Source organism: Odocoileus virginianus, chromosome 6, assembly GCF_023699985.2.
Source record: "Odocoileus virginianus isolate 20LAN1187 ecotype Illinois chromosome 6, Ovbor_1.2, whole genome shotgun sequence".
NCBI lineage: Eukaryota > Metazoa > Chordata > Mammalia > Artiodactyla > Cervidae > Odocoileus > Odocoileus virginianus.
This window is the reverse complement of record NC_069679.1, coordinates 6,410,064-6,436,094: the sequence shown is the minus strand read 5'-3', so window position 1 is coordinate 6,436,094 and position 26,031 is coordinate 6,410,064. Positions and strand designations below refer to the sequence as shown.

The window sequence follows — 26,031 nt, the reverse complement described above, 5'->3', positions numbered from 1 at the left end:
AATGCACCCATTTCAAGTTACAGGAGCCTGAGGAGGAGGAGGTGGGGTGATGGAACTGTGACTTAGCCTCTCCTGGGGGGTCGGCTGGCATGAAGGACTCGGGTCAGAGAGACCTCAGGGTACCTGTACACGCTTGGGGTGGCTGCCGTGTAAACCCTGGCCCTATGTGGAGTAACTGCCCACCTGGGGTTCCAGTGGAATCTGGGGTGGGAGCTGGCTGCCCCTGCTCCAGGCGGCGTCATGGGTCTTGCCTCTGTTCCCCCTCAGGAGACTCGCCTTGCAGCACCCCTGTCCTGTCCCCTCCCCACCAGATACACAAACACGTAGTGGCCCAGTTGCCAGATAGGGCTATCTGAACCTCAGAAATGTGCTATCAATATTTCATGCTTCAAACACCACTGTCTAAACAACTCCAATGAAATATGAATGAGGTTTTGACAAGCAGATAGCCAAGACAGAATACCAGGGTGATAAGGAGGAGAAGGGGACAATGAGGTCTGGATGGACTGCGGGAACAGCAACCACATCCCTGGAATCAGACCCAGGGACTCTGCTTGTAGAGTCACGGGGAGGCTGGGTGCTGGATCCAGGGCTGAGCTGGGGGAGGTGCTCGGCATGCAGTCCTAGCGGTCCCTGGGAGAGGCCACGGGAAGAGAGAATGAGAAAAGCTTGCTCAGCGCCCCCAAAGGTGCCTCCCTTGCAGGTAGGAGAGTGTGCAGGACAAAGGCCAGGGCTTAGGTCTCTAGAGTCAGAGGGCCAGAGAGGCGAGGGCTGGCAGCGCACTGGCTAGTCTCTGTCCTTTCTCCCTTGAGCTGTTATTGACACAGCTTCTCTGGCTTAAACCTCTGGGAGGGAGAGGACGTCCAGCCTGGATGCGGCATGAAGGCCACATGACCGTGGTCGCCTCTCACCTCCCTCAGCCTTCAGAGGCCTCTGTCTCTGGGAGCCTCCTCCTCCAGCTCCTTCCTCCCTGACCAGAGATCACACAGTTCATGGGATCCCAGACAGCCAGGCCTCAGTTCCTCCATGGATAGAATGAAGCAGTCGGATGGATTTTCTGTGAGGTGCCTTTCAGACCTAACATGGGACAGGTTCCCGGGTCCACTGCCTGCCCTTGCTGTCTGCAGCAGAACCCCTGTGCGGGGATCAAGGCGCTGCTGTCTGCAGTCAGAAGGTGACTGGAGGTATCTGGGCTCACCTGATAAGCTGACGGGAGGGTCTGCTGGAAGGTGAGGGGCCCAGGAATGGAAAAAAGTGGGGCCTCAGCCTAAGGGGGTGGGATGGAGTGAAGAGGGAGCAGCTGAGGACAGGGCCGGGATGGGGAGCCCGGGGACGGATGCCTCATGTCTGGTGTATTCTGGGGATATTGACCGTCTGAGCTTGTTTAGAAAGTGTGGTGGGAGTGGGGGAAGCCAGGCAGCAGGGATGACTGACTGGGGTCTTGTTAGCTACTGAGTGAGCAGCTCATGTGGCTCTAAGTGGAATTGGTCACTGGGTCAGGGTTCAGCTAAGGAGTGGGTTAGCTAGTAGGTCCCAGCCACTGCCCAGGAGCCGTGAAGTGAGGGGCTCTTGAAGTCTTGAGCACAGCCAGAACTCTGCCTGAAAGCCATCTGTACCAATGAGAGGGACTCAAGGGCCAGGCTCCCCCCAGACACACCACATCCCAGGCTGTCAGCAAACTACGAACCAGTGGGGCATCTGAAATGGTTCTTTGGGGCCTGCCTTGCCAGGAGGCCTAGGTAAAGCTAAGGCAACAGCTTCAGAACCAAGGTTTATATTCGGGAGGGGCCAGAGGACCCCATAGGCTTCCCCGGTGGCCTCGTAGGTAAAGAATCTGCTGGCAGTGCATCAGGCACAGGAGATGTGGGTTTGATCCCTGGGTCAGGAAGATCCCCTGGAGGGAGGGCATGGCAACCCACTCCAGTATTCTTGCCTGGAGAATCCCCATGGACAGAGGAGCCTGGTGGGCTGCAGTCCATGGGGTCACAGAGTCAGACACGACTGAGCACTCACACATGCAGAGGACCCCACACCCACCATAAAATGAACTTTGTTGTCTAACCTGACAGCACCCTCTCGCTGAGCATTCGGCCAAGCAGTGAGCGTGGAAGCAGGGTGGGTGTTTGGAAGTCAGTGGCAGCTCCTCTAAGCTCACCACTGGGGGCCACCTGCTTCCCTGGCCCAGGCCAGTTCCAAGCAGAGAGAAGGTGTCTAGTCGCTTGTCAGTAAAAAAGCTTCATCTAGATCCTTTCTGAAAAACTGACAGTGTTGATGGTAGCCGCTGATTTCCCAGGCTTACAAAATTGGGGTGGGGTGGCCAAGGAGGTTTCTGTAATCCCTCACTGATGGATTAGATGGTGGGGCAGATCTCTCAGGAGCAATGGATGACCTTGAGAAAATGTGGATGTCAAAGGGAGAGAGAAATAATCTCCGTTCCTCAAACTGCTGCCAATAAGCCTTCTCAGCACTGGGGTAGTTGATGGAAACTATTCTGCTATTGCCTCCCAACTCAGGAGGCCGTAGCATTTGACTGCGTGATAAGAAATTGCCAGGCACTTTCTAATTACAATTATCATCATCATGGCTGTCTCTCTTAATTACTTTCTTATAATTAGCTGTTGCTTTTTCCTCAGCATTTGTGTACTTTGCAGATTTGCTGACATTTGAGAGCCCCAAAATAGGGCCATTTGGGGAAGAGGGCAGAAAGGTGGGGAAAACGTGAGGGGAACAGATTCTTTTCAGGCAACCTGATAAATGTGGGGGCCTTTGCAGAAAGAAATTGGGGAAACCAAAAGATGGGTCATTTTCTGAGCTGATGGGGAAAGAGAACAGGAGTGGGGATGTAGGGATTGGGCTTTGTGGAGGGTCTCCTAGTGTTAAACCTTGGAGGAAATACTCTTTTTAAAAACTCGTCTGTCTTCCTTTATTCAAATGTATATTCTATGAGATCAGAGCCCATATGCATGAACTGTCCAGATTCCTGTACTTTTGCCATCCCCATCAGCTGCTTTTTTTTTTTTTTTTTCCTAAAGACATCTTCTAGTTTGATAGCCAAAAATGAGTGTTTCCTTTTTTTTGCAGGAAATAACTCTTGAAAAGTCACCAAGCTGCCATTTCTCAGGCTTGGGTTTCATTTTAGTGAACAAGACTGAGATGAAGCACACCCTGTTGAATCCTTTTCAGAGTTAATTAAATAACTCGGGTCAGGAGTAGCTAGCTTTTCCCTGAAGCCAGTGATGCGTTCTGAGCATCCGTGGGCCCCAGGGCATCTTTACAAAGTGGATTGTGCTCCTTGACCAGATGGTTGGTTTTCACACTGTTCTGTTCTTCCTCCCTCTCTTCTGACCTCCCACAGCCTTATGTACAGAGGAGTGTGTACACGGCCGCTGCGTTTCCCCGGACACCTGCCACTGTGAGCCCGGCTGGGGAGGGCCTGACTGCTCCAGCGGTGAGTCTGGGCTCTGGGATTTGGGCGGGGCCACAACTCTGGCTGGGGAGGGGCTGTGCTGTGGTTGGATGCTGAATTCTTTGTTCTGGGCTTGGGGCGCCTAGGCAAATGTGGGCATTGGGGAGGAAGCATACCTACATGATGGTACTTGGGGTGGAGGGCTCTAGGGGCCTGGGGGTCATGGCTGGTGGAGGTCTGGAGGGGCATTGCATGTCGTGTGTATGGGGAACTGTGCTGTCATCTATGGATCATCTTTGGCTGATCCAAAGGCTCAGTGGGTGCTCACAGCGACTCTGACTTTTGATGGATAAAACACCTCTGAGTAAGGTTTTTGAGGCTTAAAGTGAAATTGAGATGACACCCATGGGTGTCGAGCCAGGAGGTCACAGTAGTCAAGGTTTGGTCCTCAATGTGGCTGATCCAAAGACTCAGTGGGTGCTCACAGCGACTCCAGGGACTGATTTATGAGACTGGTGGGCCCTGGGATGCCTCTGTGTTCCCCAAATGTAGAAGAATGGCATGCTTGTATGCGGCGGTTACTGTGTTCTTACATCTCTCTGGGCAGACTATTCATGCTCCCGGGGGAGGCTCTCTGGTGAGCACGGGTGAGGCGGACGCTCTTGGACCGACCGGGTGACCCACAGCAGCACAGGCACATCTCTACTGTGGGACTTCTCTGCCCAGAGTCCAGCTGAAGGCGAAGGCTTCCCCTTTGGCTCATTTCCCCTACGTCCTCACAGATAGCCTTCTTTCCAGTGGCACTGTTTGGGATCAGTGGTTGGCTAATGTCATAGTCTTACTTGATTCCACAGGGTCCCTGATGAGTGTTGAAGCCCAGTTTCTTTCCCGCTTTGAGCTGGGATAGGGTGTCTTTCTGTGTGTGACTTGAGTAGGTGACATAGCCAAGCCGATCCAGGAGGGGTCTAACCCGTATCAGTGACTCGTCTTGCGGAGCCACCTCCCTGTTCTGCAATGGTCGTGACAACTTGAAGAAGGAGTGTTGGGTCCACTTTGGCCCAATATGGTGTCCTTGATGTTTTCCCCTCTCGCTGGGGTGACGCCTTGTTATGGTCCTTTTTAACAAAGGCCTTGACTGGAGTCTCCCTGTCCATCCAGTCTACGGGAACTTACCAGGCAAAGCAGACTATTGGATGTGGTTTTGTTTGGGCTTTGTTTGGGTGGTTCTCTAGGCTTGGGGAGTCCAGGGTCAGTTTGGGGTGCTCCAGAGACAGTCTCTAATGTGTTGGGACCTCCATTGACTGTAGTATCTCCTTCCTTCCACCCATTTCCCTGCTTTGAGGTAAGTTGTGCTGAGGAACAGGGCAGGGACCCCTCCAGGCAATGATAAGTACACGTGGGGGACACGTAAGATAAAGAAACATGTTCAAGCAGTCTTTCTGTGAGCACCAGAAACATGTTGGCTGAAATGTTTGAGAGCTTTTTCCCCTCTTATCTTTGTTCTGCTTTGTGTAACTTTGCCTACTATGAATCTTTGATGAGGAACTATCTAACTCAGATTCGGTTAACCCTTCTGGGACAGGTTTGCTCACTGTTGCCAAATTATAATGTCAAGGGCTGGAGGTTGAAATACAGTGTGAATCTCCGGGTTCTGAGTGCATACAAATCACCACCCAGCACAACTGTGTTTTCTGCTCACTGTTTCTGGACTGTGGTGGCTGTGGGACCTGGAGGGTTTTTTCAGACAGAGTCTGTCACTTAGGGTTTCCTTCCAGTCCAGTGAAAGAAATGGAGGGCAGCTGCCTTTGGTCAGTGGGACTAGGCAGTTTAGAGTAAATCTTGTGCCTGGAGTGTGTTTACCAAGCATGTAGCCCTATTACTTTACAGTATGAAACCAAGCTGCCCAATTGCCACTCCCAATTCAGTCATCAGACTTGGTGCTGAGCAATTCGCAACCTGTTTCCTCAGTAAATATACCCTCGTGGGTTCAAGAGCCACCACCTTTGCATCTACTCAAGGCATGTACTCCTAAACTCACAGAAAGTCTTAAAAGATGAATTCCAACCCTCTTTTGAGAGATGGGAGCATTGAATGAAGGGAATTCATAGATTCCCATTCTCAAAATCATTCAGAGCACTGACCATTTAGATGCCCTGCCAAGAGATTTCCAACCACTGCTTGAATCCCTCTATTAACAAGGAGCTCGCTGCTTCCTATAGAAGCACACTCTGACTATTGAAAAATTTTCCCTCTATTAAGTTGAAATCTGTCTCTAGCTTCTACGAGTTGGTTCTCACCCACGATAAAGGCCAGGGCTGGGTGTTGGATCTCCATGACCATCCTTACCATATCTGTACTTTCTCCCAAGGAGCTCAGTGGACAGCAAACTGTGTGTGGGTAGATAGTCATCTTAGAGCAATTGATAGTAGTCATTGAAACCGCACGGATGATATCAGAGTCTCCTTCCACAGGTCAGCCCTTCAGGTATTAGAAGACAGCGATCACCTCCTTCACCCCAGTTTTTATTTTCAAAGCTTCTTTGTTTCTTATATGACATTGTCTAAACTTCCTTCTCTATCTAGTTTCTTTCCATTGGCTGTGGCCTTAATTCATTGGCTGTGACCTTTATTCCTCTTGACTATTGTTCCTAGATCTGACCACAGATGCACGCTCATATGGAAAAATAATAATAGATACAGGTACCCTTTATTGAATTTTACTATGGACTAGGTACTTTATTCATCTTCTCATTTACTCTTTGCAACAACCCTATGATATGAAAATTATTATTAGCTCCATTTTACAGATGAGAAAGTTGAAACACAGGTTAAAGAACTTTCAAAGGACACACAACTAGTTAATGATGGAACTAGGACTACTGATCAAGGAAAAACCTAAGCCTGGACGTGTAATTATTATGCTCTCCTTCCTTCTGGATGCTCAGACTCTGTTAATACAGCCTGAGGTTGAAACAGGTCTTTGATGAGAAAACCTAGTTGCTCACAGGGGAAGGAAGGATCTGCTTGAAAGATGTGGCCCTGAGATATTGTTGTGGAAGTAGATGAATCAGCCGTGGGACACAAATTATGAATTTGTTTATTCCAAGCAATCTGACCCTCTTCGGTACTGTGCCTTTGGACACCTGTCTGCCTGTGTGTGCTCTGGGGGCCTTGGGGACTTCATGGGCCCCGTGTCAATGGGGATGGCTGTCTCCATCAGTGCAGTATGTATATCTGAAGATTTCTGAATGCAGTCTCTCATTTGCCTGTCTATACATGTGACATACTTGCAGGGAAGCTTGCATTTTTTATCTAGTCAAAGGCATCATTGTTGTTGCTGTTTTTTTCTGACTCTAAAAACACATCTGCATGCTGTGTGCTGAGTTCGCTTCAGTTGTGTCCGGCTCTTTGCAACCCCATGGACTGTAGCCCCTAGGCTCCTCTATCTATCTGTGGGGTTCTCCAGGCAAGAATACTGGAGTGGGTTGCCATACCCTCCTCCAGAGGATCTTCCCAACCTAGGGATCAAACCTACATCTCTTATGTCTTTGCATTGGCAGGTGGGTTCTTTACCACTAGTGCTACCTGGTACCTGTTCATGTTTAAAAGGAAATTCAAATGGCACTGAGAGTGTAGACAAAAAGTTAAACCCATACACCCAGTGATAACCACTTCTGGCCTTTGAGTGGTTGCCTTCCCTGTTCTTTTTCTGCATATTTGCTCTTAAAGCTAGATGAGGACACACTTTTATTAGATCAAATATGCTATTCTATAACTTGCTTTTTAAATTCAACTTATATACTCATTTCCTTATCAATAAACATGAATCTCCCTTAAAAATTTTTAATGGCTTTATAGAATTTCATTCTATGGATTGCTAAAAGTAACCAGTCTCTTGGTGATGGACATTTAGGCTGTTTCTGACTTTTCAGTATGTTAGGCTCATCATCTTTTATCCAAGATCTTTGTTCCCTGTTGCTTTCAAATTTTAGATTTTTTCAGAGTTCAGGAAAGTTTATGGTGACTAGATTATATATGACATATGCCTCCAGTGGAGTTTGGGCAACACCTTGGGATGAAACATAGTAATATTTCTGAAGTGATGTATGACCGATGACTTCTAGTGACATATAGATGATGTATAACCACAAATGGCTTCCACAAAGATTTTGCCTCTAAGTGAATTTTGGAAAATTAAAAAAAAATTCCTTTGGATCTATCTATCTCTATCTAAAGATAGAGATTTGGGGGTTGTGGACCTATGGATAAGGGGCTGTGGTCCTATGTAAAACTGCTGCAACGATTCTTCCTCCACATGTATCTTTGCCCACGTGTTCCAATTTCTTTTTAGGATAAGTTCCTGGGAGTGGCAGGGAGGATTATAAAGATCCATCATCTGCCTGCCCCTGCCCTCTGTGGTTGCCAAGGGATTTATGACTTTGATAGACATGAAAGAGACAAATCCAGTAGTAGGATGGGGAGGGGGGACTTTTCATTCTTTTACAGACTTATAACCCCATAGCCTAATTTCTTGAAGGCCTGGATGAATTTTTCTGCTCCATAAAGGAAATAAGGTGATGCTGATTTTTCTGGTATGTAGACACGTCAGCTATCATGGATAATTCTAAGATGTTAGATGAACCAATATGGGCAAATGGAGTGGCTGTATGCTTGGTCATAAACTTCCATCCTATATAATAATGAAGAGTAAAAGGATGAAATGTCAGTTTACACTGAATAAAGACGACAGAGTGACTCTTATTAAATTGCACTAATCTCACAAGTGGAGATAAAAAGAAAAAAAGTTTTGCCATATTGAATATCTAGCTTTTTAAAGTAATTAGGAATATTAAAGCACTGACAATGATTGAGATAGAAACATTATTCATAACTTTTATTTCCGCACTGGGCAATGGTCCAGTATATTTCATTTATGAGGTTTCAGCTGTAAGGAGAAGGACGTGAGCCAATTCCTAAATTAAATATGCCCTGTTAACTTTTATAAATGATACCCAAGAATCAACTCGGAAATTTCAGCCTTCATTGTATTATTTAATTATTGTATTTCTTGGGTCCTGCTTCTCTACCTCCCTCCCCAAGGTGCTTTGCAGTTTGGATTCTGGCTTATAGAGTGGCATTTTGGTTTTGGTTTCAGGTCACCCCAGAAGGGAGGATGGTGGGGGTAGACATGGAGAGAAGTCCCACCACCCCCTGCTTTCTCCATAGTCTCCCATATTTTTAGATTCTACTGAACTGGTTTTATCCTTGTGCATGGAGTGCAGGAGAGTAAAGACTCATGGCACAGTTTCTCACTATTTGTGGAAACCGACTTCCCCCACCCCACCCACCCTCCAGGCCTGATGCTCAGCATGAGACAGAACTGCAGAGCTGGCCTGAGTAATGAAGGCAGCGGGAACCAAGCTGGGCCACTACCAAGAGCAGCTTCTGCCAAGTCAAATGTGTTCTTATCTTGAATGGTGTGGGGGACCCCTGGCTGACTTGGCTTTCAACTATCCTTGCAGATGAAAATATAACATTCACCATCTCAGAAGTACACTCATACTCCTTAACTAGCCAGGGACTCTCTAGGTCAGTTCTTTTCGAACCACAATATCTGTGTGCTAGGGATTTGTGTGTATGAAAATATACGTAACATAAAGTCTACCCTTTTAACCATTTTAAGGTGTGCAGTTCTGTAGCATTAAGGATATTCACGTCACTGTGCAACCATCGTTATCATCCATCTCCAGTGCTTTTTCATCTTCCCCAACTGAAAATCTCTACCCATTAAACACTACCTTCCCATTACCCACACCGCCAACTACAATCAACCACCATTCTATTTTCTCTCAAAATTTGATGATTCTAGGTACCACGTATAAGAAGGATTATATTACATCTGTCCTTTTGTGACTGGCTTATTTCACTTCCCATAATGTCTAAAAGTTTCATCCATATTGTGACATGCATTTGAACTTCCTTGCTTTTAAGGCTGGATAATATTCCATTGTACGTATATACTATCTTTTGTTTACCCCTTCACCTGTCAGTGGACACTTGGGTTGCTGGTACCTTTTGACTATTGTGAACCATGCTGCTATGGATGTACAAATATCTCTTCACATTCCTGCTTTCACTCCTTTTGCATAGGTAGCCAGAAGTGGTTTGCTGGAGCATATGGTAATTCTATGTTTAATTTTTTGAGGAATCACCATACTGTTTTCTACAAGGTCTATACCTGTTTACATTCCCATCAGCCAAGTACAAGGTTCTAATTTCTATATAGTCTGGTCAATATTTGTTAGTTTCTATTTTTATTTTTCATTGGTTTGGCCAGAAAGTTCATGTAGGTTTTTATACAGCATCTTATGGAAAAACCCAAATGAACTTTTTAGCCAACCCAATATAATTGTCATCCTAATGGGTGTAAAATAGTATCTCATTGTGGTTTTGGTTTGCTTTTCCTTAATCATTAGTGATGTTGAGTCTCGTTTCATATATTTTAGTGCCCATTTGTGTATCTTCTTTGGAGAAATGTTCATTTTTTTCAACTAGGTTGTCTTGTTGGTACTAAATTGTAAGTGTTCTTTATATATCCTGGGTGTTAATACATTATATGTGATTTTAAAATATTTTCTCCCATAACATGGCTTGCCTTTTTACTCTGTTGTGCCCTTTGATGCACAAAACTTTATTATTTTGATGAAGTCAAATTTATCTTTTTTGTTGCCAGTACTTTTGATGTCATATCCAAGAAATTATTGCCAAATCCAGTGTCATGAAGCTTTCCTCCTATGTTTTTGTCTAAAAGTCTTATAATAGTTTTAGCTCATGCAAGTAGGTTTTTGATCCATTTTGAGTTAATTTTTGCTTAAAGTAGTAGTCCAGCTTCAGTTTTTCTGCATGTGGATATCAAGTTTTCCCAGCATCATTTGTTGGAGTGACTTTGGTAGTGCTAGTGATAAAGAACCCTCCTGCCAATGCAGGAGACATAAAAGACTCGGGTTTGACCCCTGGGTCAGGAAGATCCCCTGGAGGAGGGCATGGCAACCTACTCCAGTATCCTTGCCTGGAGAATCCTATGGACAGAGGAGCCTGGCGGGCTACAGTCCATAGGGTTGCAAAGAGTCGGACACAACTAAAGCACCTTAGCGTATATGCTTGAAGCTATAGAGTTAAAATTTTCACCATGTAATGGCACATTAGTTACCTGAGCAGTGATTACTCTGAGCCTGTTCTCCCATCTATATAATGGGAAGGTTAGCATGGATATTTCAGGTCTAAAAATCCCAGGATGCCATGTTTCTGGAAAGTGAAAATCCAGCATCATCTCGCCTAATCAAGGGCCCTCATGCCCTTCCAGCTGCTGACCTCTGAAAGTAGTCTGCTCTTCCCAACACCCGTCTCCTCCATGCATAGCCCTCCTGGGATTCCTGGACCTGGAAAGGCCTGAGGGCGGGGGTGGTGGGCAGCCCTGAATGGGGATGGTGACTCACACCCTTGCCTCCCCCAGGTGGGGGCACCTGGGGAGCCTTGGCTGCCTCGTTTGGGAGGGGTGCAGAGGGGCGTCCTGCCAACCCGGAGGCTGCCGCTCACTCAGTGTTTTTCTCCCAACACGAAGCCGGCTGTCAAGGTTAAAGCAACTCCAGATGAATCACCAAAAAAAGCAATTACACTCGCTGTTCCCGCGCGCTGCTCTGCCCAGCCCGCGGCCCCTGGCAGAACCGCCTGGGCCGCCTTCTGCTGGCATCTGGTGCGCCCGGGGGCCTCCCCGGGCCGGTGGGCTCCGGGTCGGCGCACGCTGGGGCGCAGTCGCCGTGACGGGGACAGAGGGGAACTGCGGCCGTGGCAGCAAATGCTTTTTCAAGGTCTGTGCGTGAGCGGGGCTGCTCTTCACCACCGGATTCTAATTTTACACAAAAAGGTATTCAGCAGCCAGGCTAGTGCTCCGCCGGCTCCGTGCTCTCTGTCCCTTGAGTTCCATTTAACGCGCGAGTATGGAGTGCTACTCAGAGGCCCACACCGCCGGGGGTGGGGCTGGAGCCGGGTATTAGGAATCAGGAGGGCTTGGCCCCATCCTCGAGGAACTATGAACAGAAGCGGGACCCACCGGTACGGAGAGGCGGGAGGAGGAAGAGTAGGGAGAGAGAAGGTTTTGGCCTCCATGGGAGATGGGAGGACCGAATGGTTCAGGAAAGCATCACTGGGAGGAAGGAAGGAGCCAGGTGTATGCCGCATCCCATTTTGAAGGAGGAAACTGAGGCACAGAGAGGCTAAATGATACCCCAAGGCCCCACAGCTGGTGAGCACTCAAGCTGGGTCTGTTAACTTTCCCCAGGCCACTGGGGTGGGCATTGGGGGTGGGAAGGTGAGAAAAGTGAATGCCAGCTCAATTGTGAGGCGTCTGTGATAGAGGCTGAAAGATACTTGAGCAGGGTTAAGAGGGACTTCCCTGGCAGTTCAGTGGCTGAAACTCTGAGATCCCACTACAGGGGGCCTGGATTCAATCCCTGGTCAGGAAACTGGATCCCACAAGGTACAATAATGAGTTTGCATGGCTCAACTAAGGATCCTGTGTACCTCAGCTAAGACCCAGTGCAGATAGATAAGTAAATAAATTTAAGAGAGATCAACCCAGCCCCATCCCAAGTCTTGGGGGTGCTGTAGGCTGCAGAGGAAGGGCAGTAAGAAGAAAGATCTGCTGGCCTCTCGATCTCTCTGTCCTCAAATGTCACCTCCCCCTTCCCCTGCTTCCCTCTTTTTGAGACACCCTGGCTATGGCTATGCTCTGGAAGCCGGTGAAGAGAATGGTTTCCTCCTCTCCAGAGCTCGTTTCTTCCAAAAGTGCCTGCCAGTAAGAATGGGAAATGATGGGGAGCAGATGCTGGGAGTGCTCTGCTCTCGCGGCGGTCCAGACAAGTGTGGGGCTGAGGATGAGGCTGGGCGGGGGACAGCCTGTGGAGACCCTCCACCACAGGACGAGGACAGCTGGCCCTCCCATCCTCCTTCCACCCTTGGACCGGGTTGTCCTCTTGTGACAATGCCCGCAAGGAAAGGAGGGAAGACCTGCTGAGAGAGCCGCCTTCCCAGGTCCAAGGGAGGCAAGTCATGGGGCAGAAGGGGGCGTGGGACCACTGCTGCTCCTGCTCGCTGGGAGAAGGCGGCATCTCAGGGCTTCGGTCCTTCTCCCTCTGACTCTCAGACCAGGGGACGTGACAGGACCAGTCAGTGCCCTCTGAGCAGGGTCAGGGGTCAGCAAAGCCTCGGCACACGTGGCCTAGACGGAACGTCAGGCTTTGTCCCTGAAGAAGCCGGAAACTGGGTGGCCTAGGGTCTGTGTGTGAGCTGCCTGTTCAAGGGGCTGTCACAGCCGGGGGAGGGAGGTACGTTCTGCCCACCCCAGCTCTGGCCATCTGGCTCCCTGAGAACAAAATAAATAAATGACATGCAGTGAGTCTCAAGGACTAGGAGAGGAAGGAGGGTGGGAAAACCCGTCTCGAATGTGACAAAAGCAGAACAGAGGGACAACAGCCAAGCTGGCATCGTTGATTGGGACTGGCAGGCAGTGCCGCCGCCCCTCCAGAACACAGCTCAGGCCTGGAAAGGATGCTGTGCACCCCCCTACATATGTGTACACACACACACACACACACACACACACACACTCTCTCTCTGCTTGTGATTACACACACACACACACCCTGTACTTCCAGGGTGGGTGCGGGGGCTGGGTCTCCATGGGAAACACAGTTCCTGGGGGAAGAGAATCACAAACTGCGCCCACCAGCCTGGAGGACTGGCCTGGAAGCCTGACAGGGAAGAGAGGAGAGCATTCCCTCTGGAGTCGGGGCTGGCTGATGCAGCTCCCACTCTGAGACCTGCCCCCGCCTCCAAGGACTTGGCGTTCCGGCCCAGTCAGCCCAGACCTACTGTGTACCGGACACCATGCCAGACGTGGACGTGATGACCTCATTTTATCTCCCCCTGCCCCGTGAGCTGGGGCTTATGACTCCTGTTTTGCAGTGGAGGAAGCAGAGGTCCAGAGAGTTTTAGCCATGCTCTAAGGTCACTTAGGTAAAGAATCCGCCTGCTGATGCAGAAGACTGGGGTTTGATCCCTGGGTCAGGAAGATCCCCTGGAGAAGGAAATGGCAACCCACTCCAGTATTCTTGCCTGGGAAATCCCATGGACTCAGGAGCCTGGCAGGCTACAGTCCATGGGGTCGCAAAGAGCTGGACATGAATGAGCGACCGAGCAACAAGGTCACCCAGCTGCGCCTGAGTGTGTGCGGAACTGTGGAAAAGGTGGCCTTTGAGACTGGGAGAGAGGTCTGAGCTGGCCTTATACTTAGATTCTTGCCTAACTCCTATCCAGCACAGACTAAACATACTGTCCTATTCATTATCATTTGTTATTACCATTTCGACCTTTCAGCGGAGGAAACTGAGGTTCCTAGAGCTTGAGTAGCTGGCCCAGGGCACACAGCGAGTCAGTGGCAGAGCCAGGACTCGAACCCAAGCCGTCAGTCTCTGGCAACCACATTCGCAGCTCTGGTTAACCCTTCTTTCCAGGGTCGTCTGCCTTCCCTCTCCAACCCCATGGGGAGAGAGATACAAGGCAAACCCGGGTCCAGTCACTTCCCTGCTCCCTTCTGCCTGCCTAGAAGTGCCCAATTCCTTCCTCAAGCCTTCAAGGCCCCTCTGGGTCTGATGCCTGCCAGGCTTTCAGCCTTAATTCCTTCCCATGATCCCCACCACCATCCCCTCCTCTCTTCTAGCTTCCCTTTATCCACTGACCCACCACTTCTGCTTTCAAAGCCAGTTCAGGCCTCGACCCCCATAGACCTTGACAGTGTGCACATAACCAGTGTAGTCCATACCACCCTGGACAGTTGTTTGATTGCGTGTTTGAGCTCCTTCTGGCCCCCAGGCCTGGAGACCTTTCAGAGGCTGGGCCCAGCTCTTCCCGGTCACCGTGACCCCAGGGCCTGCATGCTGCAGGCATTGTGCACTCAGCCTGGGGCTGATTGGGATCCAGTGGATTTGCTCTCCCTTTTTATCATGTTTTCATTCTTCCAGATGATGTTCTCGTGGTGCTATTTGGACCAGGGAGGAGTGTGGGGTTCTGGGATGGATGTTTGGGAGTATTCAGTTCCATGTCCCTTGATCTTCCAAAGCTTCTCACGTATCCGCATTGTCCAAGGATTGAGGTGGGAGGCCAGGAGTCAGACTGGTCCATTAAAGGAAGCGAGGTCACAACCGGCTAAAAAGTGGGAAAGATGCCAAGAAGGCAGTGGAACCAGGGCTCAAAGAAGGATGAGATTTGAAGTTTTGATAGTCTGGTATGGAAAGAGAGGCCATTCCAGGCACAGACCCACAGAAGCAAGGGTACCAAATGGCGAGCAGGTCCGTGTGGCTAACGCAGAGGGTGCCTGGTGTGGAGAGTGGGAACACCCGGGGCTGGGCCAGGTGGCGTGGTGCGCTCACACCAGCATCCAGGGAGCGTGGGCCCGAGTCCATGGACCACGGGCTGCTTGGCTCCCTTTGCACCAACTGAGTCTGCATTGTGGACTGGGAGCAACGTTTAAACTCTTTCTTCTCCTCACTAACCTGGACTCAAGGGCTGGTACGGGAATAGAGGGCATGCTGGGGGCTCTGACCTGCCCCTCTAGTCCTGGCTAGTCCCTCCAGTGTAGCCAGCTGGGCCACACTCTCCTTCCCCTGTCCCTGATTCATGTGACTGAAGCAAGCTATCTAGGCATGGCATGGGAAGCAGATTGGATGGCTTGGGGGAGGGGGGACTGATTCAGAGTTAGTGAATGGATCTGAGCAGGGGCTAGCCCACAGAGGCCAGGTTGGATGTATTGATACCCATCTGCCGCCCCGGCCAGAGCAGAGGAGGCAGATGTGATGGCCAGTGGGGCGGCCAGGAGAAGCATCTAGAACAGCCTAACTGGCTCCCAGGACCTCTGACTTCCAGCTGACCTCTCAGGGATAGCTTGACCCCCCACCTCCAGGCCTCAGACACCACTGGGGCCCCAAGGCAGGTGGCAATCACCCAAAGAGCCGCAGCAGCAAAGGCCGTGGCAGAACTGAGGAATCTGTCACCGTCTAATAAGGAGAGTCCGTTCTGGCAGCCTGGGTAATAGGCCTCAAATTGAATAATTAATAAAGTTATAAAAATATGTCTACTATATGGCCAGAATAATTCAGCCCAATTAGAAGCAATTATTTCTTGCAGTTAATGCCACTCGTTTTTCCTTGTGAACAGCTCTCTTAGCAACAGGATAGGTTCATAGCTTTGGCTGCCTACTTGATGGGTTCTGTTGAGACTGAATCCTCCACTTGGGCTTCTTTCAGATGAGAAGCCCAAGATTGTCCATCTTTCCATCTGTTCACTTATGCATCTCTCTGTGAAAGTGTTAGTCACTCAGTCATGTCCGACTCTTTGTGACCCCATGAACTGTAGAGGCTCCTCTGTCCATGGAATTCTCTGGGCAAGAATACTGGAGTGGATTGCCATTTCCTTCTCCAGGGGATATTCCCGACCCAGGGATTGAACTTTGGTCTCCTGCATTGCAGGCAGATTCTTTACCATCTGAACCACCAGGGATGCCCAACCACCTCTGTGACTCTCTGAAGCCCAAGCATCTCTCTGACCATGTATCAGTTTGCCCATTTGCCTATCCATTATTCCATCAGTCTATTTGTCTATTCATCCCTTCACGCATTCCTCCATCCATCTGTCTGTCTACACATGCATCCATTTATTCATTCATGCATCTACCCATTCATTTAGCAGATACTTCTTGAGCCCCTTCCATGTGCCAGACACTGTTCTAGGCGCTGGACATGTAGAGATGAGTAAGACCTTGCCTCTGCCCCCGAGGAACTCCCAGCCCAGGCAAGTGAACCTTTGAATGATGCAAGTTGTCATTCCTGTTTCTCTTCAGAGGTCCTGCTGAATGATTTTTGTCCTTCATCTCTTATGTATCCTCTTATGTATCTCAGGAATATATATATATATTGGCTTGAGTTAGTTAATAGGTTCTTTCCCAAGATTGTTCAGCTTATTCCCCAGTGTATGAGAGTGTAAGGATCTTATGGCTTCAAAATATGAATACCCACTGCTCTGGGTCCCAACCTTTTATCAGGTGGAGGTTAGGGGGTATGGGCTCCAGCCCTGCCCCAGCCCCTGCATTCACTGACCTAGATGTGACATTTACTTTTTATGGGTCCATCTGTAAAATATGAAGAATCACTGTGCTATTGTGAACTCACAGGGATGACAGGAGTCAAGATGCTTAGGGGCACCCATTGGAGACCCAAGTTTGCTTCCTGGAACATTGGCCATAAGTTGAATTCTGAGATAAATCAACTCATACTTTACAGCCATCTTGCTGGAAATCCTTCCACAAAGCCAGTGCTCTTTTTGCAGTGAAGATGCCCTCTTCCTGATTCTCTGCTGGGAGACTGAGAATTTTCTCTTTTTTTGGCTGCACTGGATCTTTGCTGCAGTGTGCAGGCTCTCTGTTGTGGCACATGGTCTTCTCTTATTGTGGAGCATGGGTTCTAGAGCCTGTGGGTTCAGTATTTGTGGCACACACACCTCTCTCTAGTTGCAGTGTACAGGCTTAGTTGCCCCATGACATGTGGGATCTTAGTTCCCCAACCAGGGATCAAGCCCACATCCTCTGCACTGGAAGGCAGATTCTCAACCACTGGACCACCAGGGAAGTCCCGAGAGATTTTTCTTATCCTGAACCATGACTCAATTATTTAGGTCTCCATAGAGCCCTTGTTGCAAGCTCATCATTGTGCTAAACAAATCCGATAGAAGTATCTACTCAGTTATATTATAGCCATCAAACATTTATTAGGGGCCTGCTTTATTCAGGGCTCTGGAGATGCAGAAAGGCCCAAGCTTCTACCCTGAACTAGAGTTGGCCTCTCTCATTGGGGTTCCCTTTTACCTTGTTGTGAATCAGGATATCAGAACTGACAAAACAAAGTGAGAAGGCAAGGTATAGCCTGGGAGAAGGCATTCACAACATACATAATCCACAAAGGATTAGTATCCAGAATATTTTTTGAATTCTACAAATCAGTCAGATCAACCATTCAAACACTGGCAAAGAAACATGAACTTCATAGGAAAAAGATATTTTGATGGGCAGGATGGCAACCCACTCCAGTGTCCTTGCCTGGAGAATCCCAGGGATGGGGTCACACAGAGTCAGACACAACTGAAGTGACTTAGCAGTAGTAAGCGTATAAAAAGATGTTCACCTCACTGATAATCAAGGAAGTACAAATTGAAACTAAGAGATGCCGCCTTGTCACACCCAACTAATTGGAGAAAATCTATTTCTGATAATACCAAGTGTTAGTAAGTTCAGTTCAGTCCAGACTCTCAGTCGTGTCCTACTCTTTGTGACTCCATGAACCACAGCACACCAGGCCTCCCTGTCCATCACCAACTCCCGGAGTCCACCCAAACCCATGTCCATCGAGTCGCTGATGCATCCAGCCATCTCATCCTCTGTCGTCCCCTTCTCCTCCTGCCCCAATCCCTCCCAGCATCGGGGTCTTTTCCAATGAGTCAACTTTTCGCATGAGATAGCCAAAGTATTGGAGTTTCAGCTTCAGCATCAGTTCTTCTGATGAATATTCAGGACTGAGTTCCTTTAGGATGGACTGGTTGGATCTCCTTGCAGTCCAAGGGACTCTCAAGAGTCTTCTCCAACACCACAGTTCAAAAGCATCAATTTTTCGGCACTCAACTTTCTTCACAGTCCAACTCTCACATCCATACATGACCACTGGAAAAACCATAGCCTTGACTAGACGGACCTTTGTTGGCAAAGTAATATCTCTGCTTTTAAATATGCTATCTAGGTTGGTCATAATTTTCCTTCCAAGGAGTAAGCATCTTTTAATTTCACGACTGCAATCACCATCTTCAGTGATTTTGGAGCCCCAAAAAATAAAGTCTGACACTGTTTCCCCATCTATTTCCCATGAAGTGATGGGACCAGGTGCCATGATCTTAGTTTTCTGAATGTTGAGCTTTAAGCCAACTTTTTCACTCTCCTCTTTCACTTTCATCAAGAGGCTTTTTAGTTCCTCTTCACTTTCTGCCATAAGGGTGGTGTCATCTGCATATCTGAGGTTATTGATATTTCTCCCAGCAGTCTTGATTCCAGCTTGTGCTTCTTCCAGCCCAGCGTTTCTCATGATGTACTCTGCATATAAGTTAAATAAGCAGGGTGACAATATACAGCCTTGACGTACTCCTTTTCCTATTTGGAACCAGTCTGTTGTTCCATGTCCAGTTCTAACTGTTGCTTCCTGACCTTCATACAGGTTTCTCAAGAGACAGGTCAGATGGTCTGGTATTCCCATCTCTTTCAGAATTTTCCACAGTTTATTGTGATCCACACAGTCAAAGGCTTTGGCATAGTCAATAAAGCAGAAATGGATGTTTTTCTGAAACTCTCTTGCTTTTTCAGTGATCTGGCGGATGTTGGCAATTTGATCTCTGGTTTCTCTGACTTTTCTACATCCAGCTTGAACATCTGGAAGTTCACGGTTCACGTACCGCTGAAACCTGACTTGGAGAATCTTGAGCATTACTTTACTAGCGTGTGAGATGAATGCAATTGTGCGGTAGTTCGAGCATTCTTTGGCATTGCCTTTCTTTGGGATTGGAATGAAAACGGACCTTTTCCAGTCCCATGGCCACTGCTGAGTTTTCCAAATTTGCTGGCATATTGAGTGCAGCACTTTCACAGCATCATCTTTCAAGATTTGATATAGCTCAACTTGGATTCTATCTCCTCCACTAGCTTTGTTTGTAGTGATGCTTTCTAAGGCCCACTTGACTTTGCATTCCAGGATGTCTGACTCTAGGTGAATGATCACACCACTGTGATTATCTGGGTCATGAAGATCTTTTTTGTACAGTTCTTCTGTGTATTCTTGCCACCTCTTCTTAATAACTTCTGGTTCTGTTAGGTCCATACCATTTCTGTCCTTTATGAGCCCATCTTTGCATGAAATGTTCCCTTGGTATCTCTAATTTTTTTGAAGAAATCTCTAGTCTTTCCCATTCTGTTGTTTTCCTCTATTTCTTTGCATTGATTGCAAAGGAAGGCTTTCTTATCTCTCCTTGCTATTCTTTGGAACTCTGCATCCAAATGGGAATATCTTTCCTTTTCTCCTTTGCTTTTCGCTTCTCTTCTTTTCACAGCTATTTGTAAGGCCTTCTCAGACAGCCATTTTGCTTTTTTGCATTTCTTTTCCATTGGGATGGTCTTGATCTCTGTCTCCTGTACAATGTCATGAACCTCCATCCATAGTTCATCAGGCACTCTGTCTATCAGATCTAGTCCCTTAAATCTATTTCTCACTTCCACTGTATAATCATAAGGGATTTGATTTAGGTCCTACCTGAATGGTCTAGTGGTTTTCCCTACTTTCTTCAATTTAAGTCTGAATTTGGCAATAAGGAGTTCATGATTTGAGCCACAGTCAGCTCCCAGTCTTGTTTTTGCTGACTGTATAGAGCTTTTCCATCTTTGGCTGCAAAGAATATAATCAGTCTGATTTCTGTGTCGACCATCTGGTGGTGTCCATGTGTAGAGTCTTCTCTTGTGTTGTTGGAAGGGGGTGTTTGCTATAACCAGTGTGTTCTCTTGGCAAAATTCTGTTAGCCTTTGCCCTGCTTCATTCTGTACTCCAAGGCCAAATTTGCCTGTTACTCCAGGTGTTTCTTGACTTTCTACTTTTGCATTCCAGTCCCCTATAATGAAAAGAACATCTTTTTTTGGGTGTTAGTTCTAAAAGGTCTTGTAGGTCTTCATAGAACTGTTCAACTTCAGCTTCTTCAGCATTACTGGTTGGGGCATAGGCTTGGATTACTGTGATATTGAATGGTTTGCCTTGGAAACAAACAGAGATCACTCTGTCATTTTGAGATTGCATCCAAGTACTGCATTTTGGACTCTTTTGTTGACTATGATGGCTACTCCATTTCTTCTAAGGGATTCCTGCCCACAGTAGTAGATATAATGGTCATCTGAGTTAAATTCACCCATTCCAGTCCATCTTAGTTCTCTGATTCCTAGAATGTCAACGTTCACTCTTGCCATCTCCTGTTTGACCACATCCAATTTATCTTGATTCATGGACCTAACATTCCAGCTCCCTATGCAATATTGCTCTTTACAGCATCGGACCTTGCTTCTATCACCAGTCACATCCACAACTGGGTATTGTTTTTGCTTTGGCTCCATCTCTTCATTCTTTCTGGAGTTATTTCTCCACTGATCTCCAGTAGCATATTGGGCACCTACTGACCTGGGGAGTTCATCTTTCAGTGTCCTATCATTTTGCCTTTTCATACTGTCCATGGGGTTCTCAAGGCAAGAATACTGAAGTGGTTTGCCATTCCCTTCTCCAGTGGACCACATTCTGTCAGCCCTCTCCACCATGACCCTACCGTCTTGGGTGGCCCCACACGGCATGGCTTAGTTTCATTGAGTTAGACAAGACTGTGGTCCTGGGATCAGATTGGCTAGTTTTCTGTGATTGTGGTTTCAGTCTGTCTGCCCTCTGATGCCTTCTTGCAACACCTACCGTCTTACCTGGGTTTCTCTTACCTTGGACGTGGGGTATCTCTGCTGGAGTGTTAGTAAGGACACAGACGAATATGGACATTCATACGGTCCTGGTGAGTGTGTGAACTGGCGGTACCATTTCAGAGAGAAATTTGATAATTTTAAACAAAACTGAAGATTATACAGGGATTTCCCAGGTGGCTCAGTGGAGAAGAATGTGCCTGCAATGCAGGAGGTGCAGGTTCAATCCCTGGGTCTGGAAGATCCCCTGGAGAAGGAAATGGGAACCCACTCCAGTGTTCTTGCTGGGAGATACTATGGACAGAGGAGCCTGGTGGGCTACAGTCCATGGGGTCACAAAGAGTCAGATACAACTTAGTGACTAACCAATGACAATGAAAGTAATACTAACCCCATCATAACATGTTTCTCGAATACTTTTTCTATCACAACGTATGTTAGGAAGCACATTTCATGTTGTGCCCTAGCAATAGATACCCACACAATGGGTAGAAGAGATTTTAAAATCTCTTCTATTTAATTTATTTAAATGGTGGTCACAACCTTTTATATTGATTTCATGACTGTCTTCTGGGTTACTCCCTGTAGTTTGAAAAACTGTGCTCCGGAGAACCTCTCCAACATGTGGATCCCCGCATCATTTTTTGTAAAGGTAAAAAGGCGCAAATAACCTCCAGGTCCCTCAGGAAGGAAATGAATAAATTCTAATATATTCATACAATGGGATCTCCACAGCAGTTAAAAGGAATGAAATAGCCCTATACCTGTCTACTCAGATGAATCTCAAATATATAATATTGAGTGAGAAAGGCAAGTTGCAGAGGGCTACATGCATACCATATGATATCATTTATATAAAGTTTTAAAGCATGAAAAATAATGAATATGTTATTTATGGGTACATTCAGATGTAGTAAAAGCATTAAAACGGACATGGTGATGATAAACACCAAAGTCAGACTATACTCAGGGAGGGAGGAGGAAGGGATTTGGGAGTGATACATGAGGCGTTTCAGCTGTGTAATGTTTTATTCTGAAATAAAAATATCTGTAGAAAAATAGGAAAAATTAAGATTTGTTTGATGAATACACTGGTTTAATTTTCTCTGCATTTTGAAATATGCTTGAAATACTCCCCATGCAAAACAAAAAAGACTTCTCCACCTGTCCAGTACCCAAGCTCATTTTGAAGGAAAAAAATGTGTTGTGTTAAACTTACTTGCTCATTTCTTTCAATTTGGCTTACCAGATGTTTATGGAACACCTTCTATGGGTCTGACAATGCCAGGTGTGAGGTGTGTGGAATAAGCAGGAAAGTGGGGAGGATATTACAAGCAACAGTTTGGAGCTCAGCAAGGGCACAGACTGCTCCCCCATTCTGGCCATAAGGAGCAAATTAAGGGACTTCCCTAGTGGCCCAGTTGTTAAAACTCCATGCTTCCAGCGCAAGGAGCGCAGGTTTGATCCCTGGCTGAGGAACTAAGATCACCATATGCTATTGGCCAGAAAAAAAAAAGAAAGAAAATAAAATCATCTTTAGGAAAAAAAAAAAAAAAAGAGCAAGTTAACACAATGTCACAAAATAGGGCCTAAAGATTATAGCCTGTGTCCTCCTGGGGAATCATGGAGGTCTTCCTGGAGGAGACAAAGACTGAAATGGGCCTTGAAGGATAGAAAGGGATTGACTGACAAGACACTCAGGAAAGGAACCTTGAGTTCCAGAAAGCTCTGGGTCTACACGGGAAAGAATGGGTGACAGAGCAGCTCCGGCCTCTGAACTGGTGTGCTACAACTTGCACGGTGACATGCACTCCTGATGGCAGGAAATAGACACATGGAGCGGGGAGGTGAATCTAATTTATCACAAATGCCGAGGAAGGCTAGAGTCCTGGAGGCTGCAGGAGATTAGAGACAGCTTGCCTGCTGCAGAAAGGCGCTGCCTCTCAGGACCAGCCCACTGCATCACCCATCCTCCCATGAGGGCCCCTGCAGGGAAGAGGGGGGTTGAAACTCTGCTGAAATTCCAGACCCTTAAATTTATTTGACCAGCTCTCAATAAATTGCTCATGCCAGAGGCCTCACCATCCATCTCTGGGTGGACTACACAAGAAGTATCCGTCTTTGATGGCTCGGGGACATGTCCACATGTCTTGCCAGGAAGCAAGCCCCTAAATCCTCCTCTGACTTGCTCCCCTCCTCCGACCTTGAGGCTGGTGCCAACTTTGTGTCATCTATCAGCCCTGGCTGGTTTCCTATTAAGGTTCTGCTGTTCCCTTGGAAAAGTCGCCACCTTAAATCAAAGAGTGCATAGGACAAGGGTGGGACGGGGGAGCTGGAGCCAGTGGGGTGAGGGCAGGTCAGGAAGATGAGGTCCTGGTCCTACTGCTGGTGCAAGCGCGAAACTTTTCCCAGACCCTGGCTCTGCAGCATGCCTCAGACATGCTGTCTAGGACATGCTGTCTGAGGAAAGTTGTCTAAGCCCTGCGTGACTTAAAAAGACTGCCCCGGGAGCAGCTCAGAGGTGAAACACCTTCCTACAGTTCTCTTGAGAGCCAGCAGGGAGACAGCTTAGGGAGAGTGGACCTGCAGCACTGATCGCATTATTCATTCACTCACCTAGTACATTTCACTGTCATGAGACATTTGTATTGGATGCCTGATACTGTGTGCCTATTCTAGGTACTGGGGAGACGGCAGTAATCACAGAGCTTACTTTCTAGAGAGGGAGATAATGAGAAAGCACAGCAATAAGTATGGTAATTCCAGATGTTGGTATGAAGGAAATACAACAGAGCAATGAGTTAGGGTGAGGGAGGCAGAGTGGCCAGGGAGGCCTCCCTAAGGAGGGGACCTGTGAGCCAAGTCCTGAATAAGAAAAAGCAAAGCCCAGAAAGCTTACGCATGGGTAAGCCTTGACACACGGCCTCTTTCTGACTCAGAAGAGCAGAATTTGCTTTATGGGTGGAGAAAGAAAGTCTTAGTCGCGTCCAACTCTTTGTGACCCTGTGGACTGTAGCCTGCCGGGCTCCTTTGTTCATGGGATTTCCCAGACAAGAATACTGGAGTGGGTTGCTATTTCTTTCTCCCAGGGATCTTCCGAAACCAGGAATTGTACCCAGGTCTCCTGCATTGCAGGCAGATGCTTTACCATCTGAGCCACCAGGGAAACCCTGATGGGTGGAGGACAACTGCTAAGCCAGGCTCTGTTGATGTACAGATGGATAGCAAGTCCCTGCCCATACAAGCGCCTTCACCTGTATTCTAGTAGGTATGATGGCCCAAGCACCCAAGGAACTCCAGGGCAGGGTGCTTGGGACCACAGCACTGGGCTGAAATCTCAGAGAAGGTGCAGTTCCCTTCCAGCTGGGAAGAGCAGAGAAGGGCTTCCAGAGGCCAGAGCGCATGCAAGGCATCATCTGGCAGGACTCAGGCGCAAGAGTGGTCCTGGGCCTTGATTGTGTTCATTGATTCCCTTGGGTGCTGGTCCCTGGGTGGGTGTGTGTGTCCTACTAATTACCCAAGTAAACCAAGTTGATTCTTGGAGTGTCAGGCATGCAGATGACACATATTACCTCATCATCAAAAGAATATGGACAGGGAGGAATTTGGAGTTGGAACCAACTTTCTTTGAATAATTGGCAGCAGGATGAACAGCGTGGATTGGTTTTTGCCTTGCTGTCGCTGCGCCAAAGGACATCACTGAGGTTTCCACTCGTTTCTGCCTTCCATGTCTCTCGGCTCTGGGTCACAGCCCTGACTAGGAAGCAGGAGCCCTGGATGGTCCACATCGCAGGAAATGACGGGTCTCTGATGTAGCTTTGGGGCTTCTCTGGGGAAAGCATAACCCACCGAGGCCAGTCTGCTGTTGAAATGAGCAACTCTCTTTTATAAGTCAATATCATTTACTTAGCAAATAAAGATCAGCAGGACAGACTTCTCTGTTTTTGCTCTCAGCTCTAAATGTCTCCCAACGTTGGTCACAGTCAGAGGGTCGGGAGGACAACCAAGAAATGCAGTGACTTGCCATGCAGCTTGGAAGCTGATGGACTGATGACTTCAAAGGCCAGTGTTGTATCTTGCTGTGGGAACTCCTGGAGCGCAGACTCTAGGCTAGACCCTGGGGAGACCAGGTGGAAAGAGGTCGCCCATGTCCTTAAGGAATATAGAGCCTAGAAGACAGGCAGGTGAACCAGCGTGTGACAGTGTTATGGGTGCCTTCTTCTGCTGGAATGCAGAGTGGGGGGTGGGGCGCAGGTAATGAGGGAGGGGGCAATTCCATAAGGTGGACCTTGGGTGCAGATCCCCCTGCCCAGGGCAAGTGTGGGCAGCTGAGGTTTGCTCACAGATGAGTTGCAGTGTAGCGGGTAACATCTAGAGCAAATGTGCCTTGGAAGTTTTTGGAGCCCTGCTTACCACAAGCTCTGATTGAAGGGATAGCCAGGCCTGGCAGAGTTCCTGCAGTTCCCACGCTTGTTTCTAAACCCACAGTCTGTAAGTTCCTTAGCCAAAGCTGGGCTTCCCAGGCCCTTGACTGTCTGTGGGGGTAGCCTTGGGGTTGACCCTCTGGTGTGTGGTCCACTGTCCCAGAGATCAGATGACGACTTTTACCCCAGTCTTTCCCTGACTGTCGTCCCCAGATCACCAGGGTCATTTCCCTGGGGCTTGAGAAAAAAGAGGGGTCTAGTACTCTTCCTAATTAGGTGCATCACCCACAATGGAATAGCGATTAGACTGACAACTGACTTCTTGACAGCAATGAGAGAAGCCAGAGGTAGTGGAATGTCTTCAAGATGCCAAGATAAGACAATTGACAATCTACTTTAAGAAAATAATTTTCAGACAAATAAAAACTGCGAGACTTTACCACCAAAGAGGTCACTAAAGGAATATTAAAGGAAGGACCCTCTTGAAAAAGATACAAAGACATTGGTAATATGTGGGTAAAATAAAGCAACATGGACTGTTAAAATTTTTTTTCTCTTTAA

General features: G+C 47.7%; 1 protein-coding gene across 18 annotated transcripts in view; it reads left to right on the top strand.

Annotated features, from left to right (window-relative positions):
* Positions 1-26,031, top strand: part of MEGF11 (multiple EGF like domains 11) — a 384,547-nt gene that overhangs the window by 180,086 nt on the left and 178,430 nt on the right. For all 18 annotated transcript variants that reach the window (XM_070468652.1, XM_070468653.1, XM_070468651.1 and 15 more), the window contains exon 5: positions 3,356-3,448. In XM_070468652.1, the coding sequence (XP_070324753.1) occupies positions 3,356-3,448 (93 nt within the window). The remainder of the gene's footprint in view (positions 1-3,355; positions 3,449-26,031) is intronic.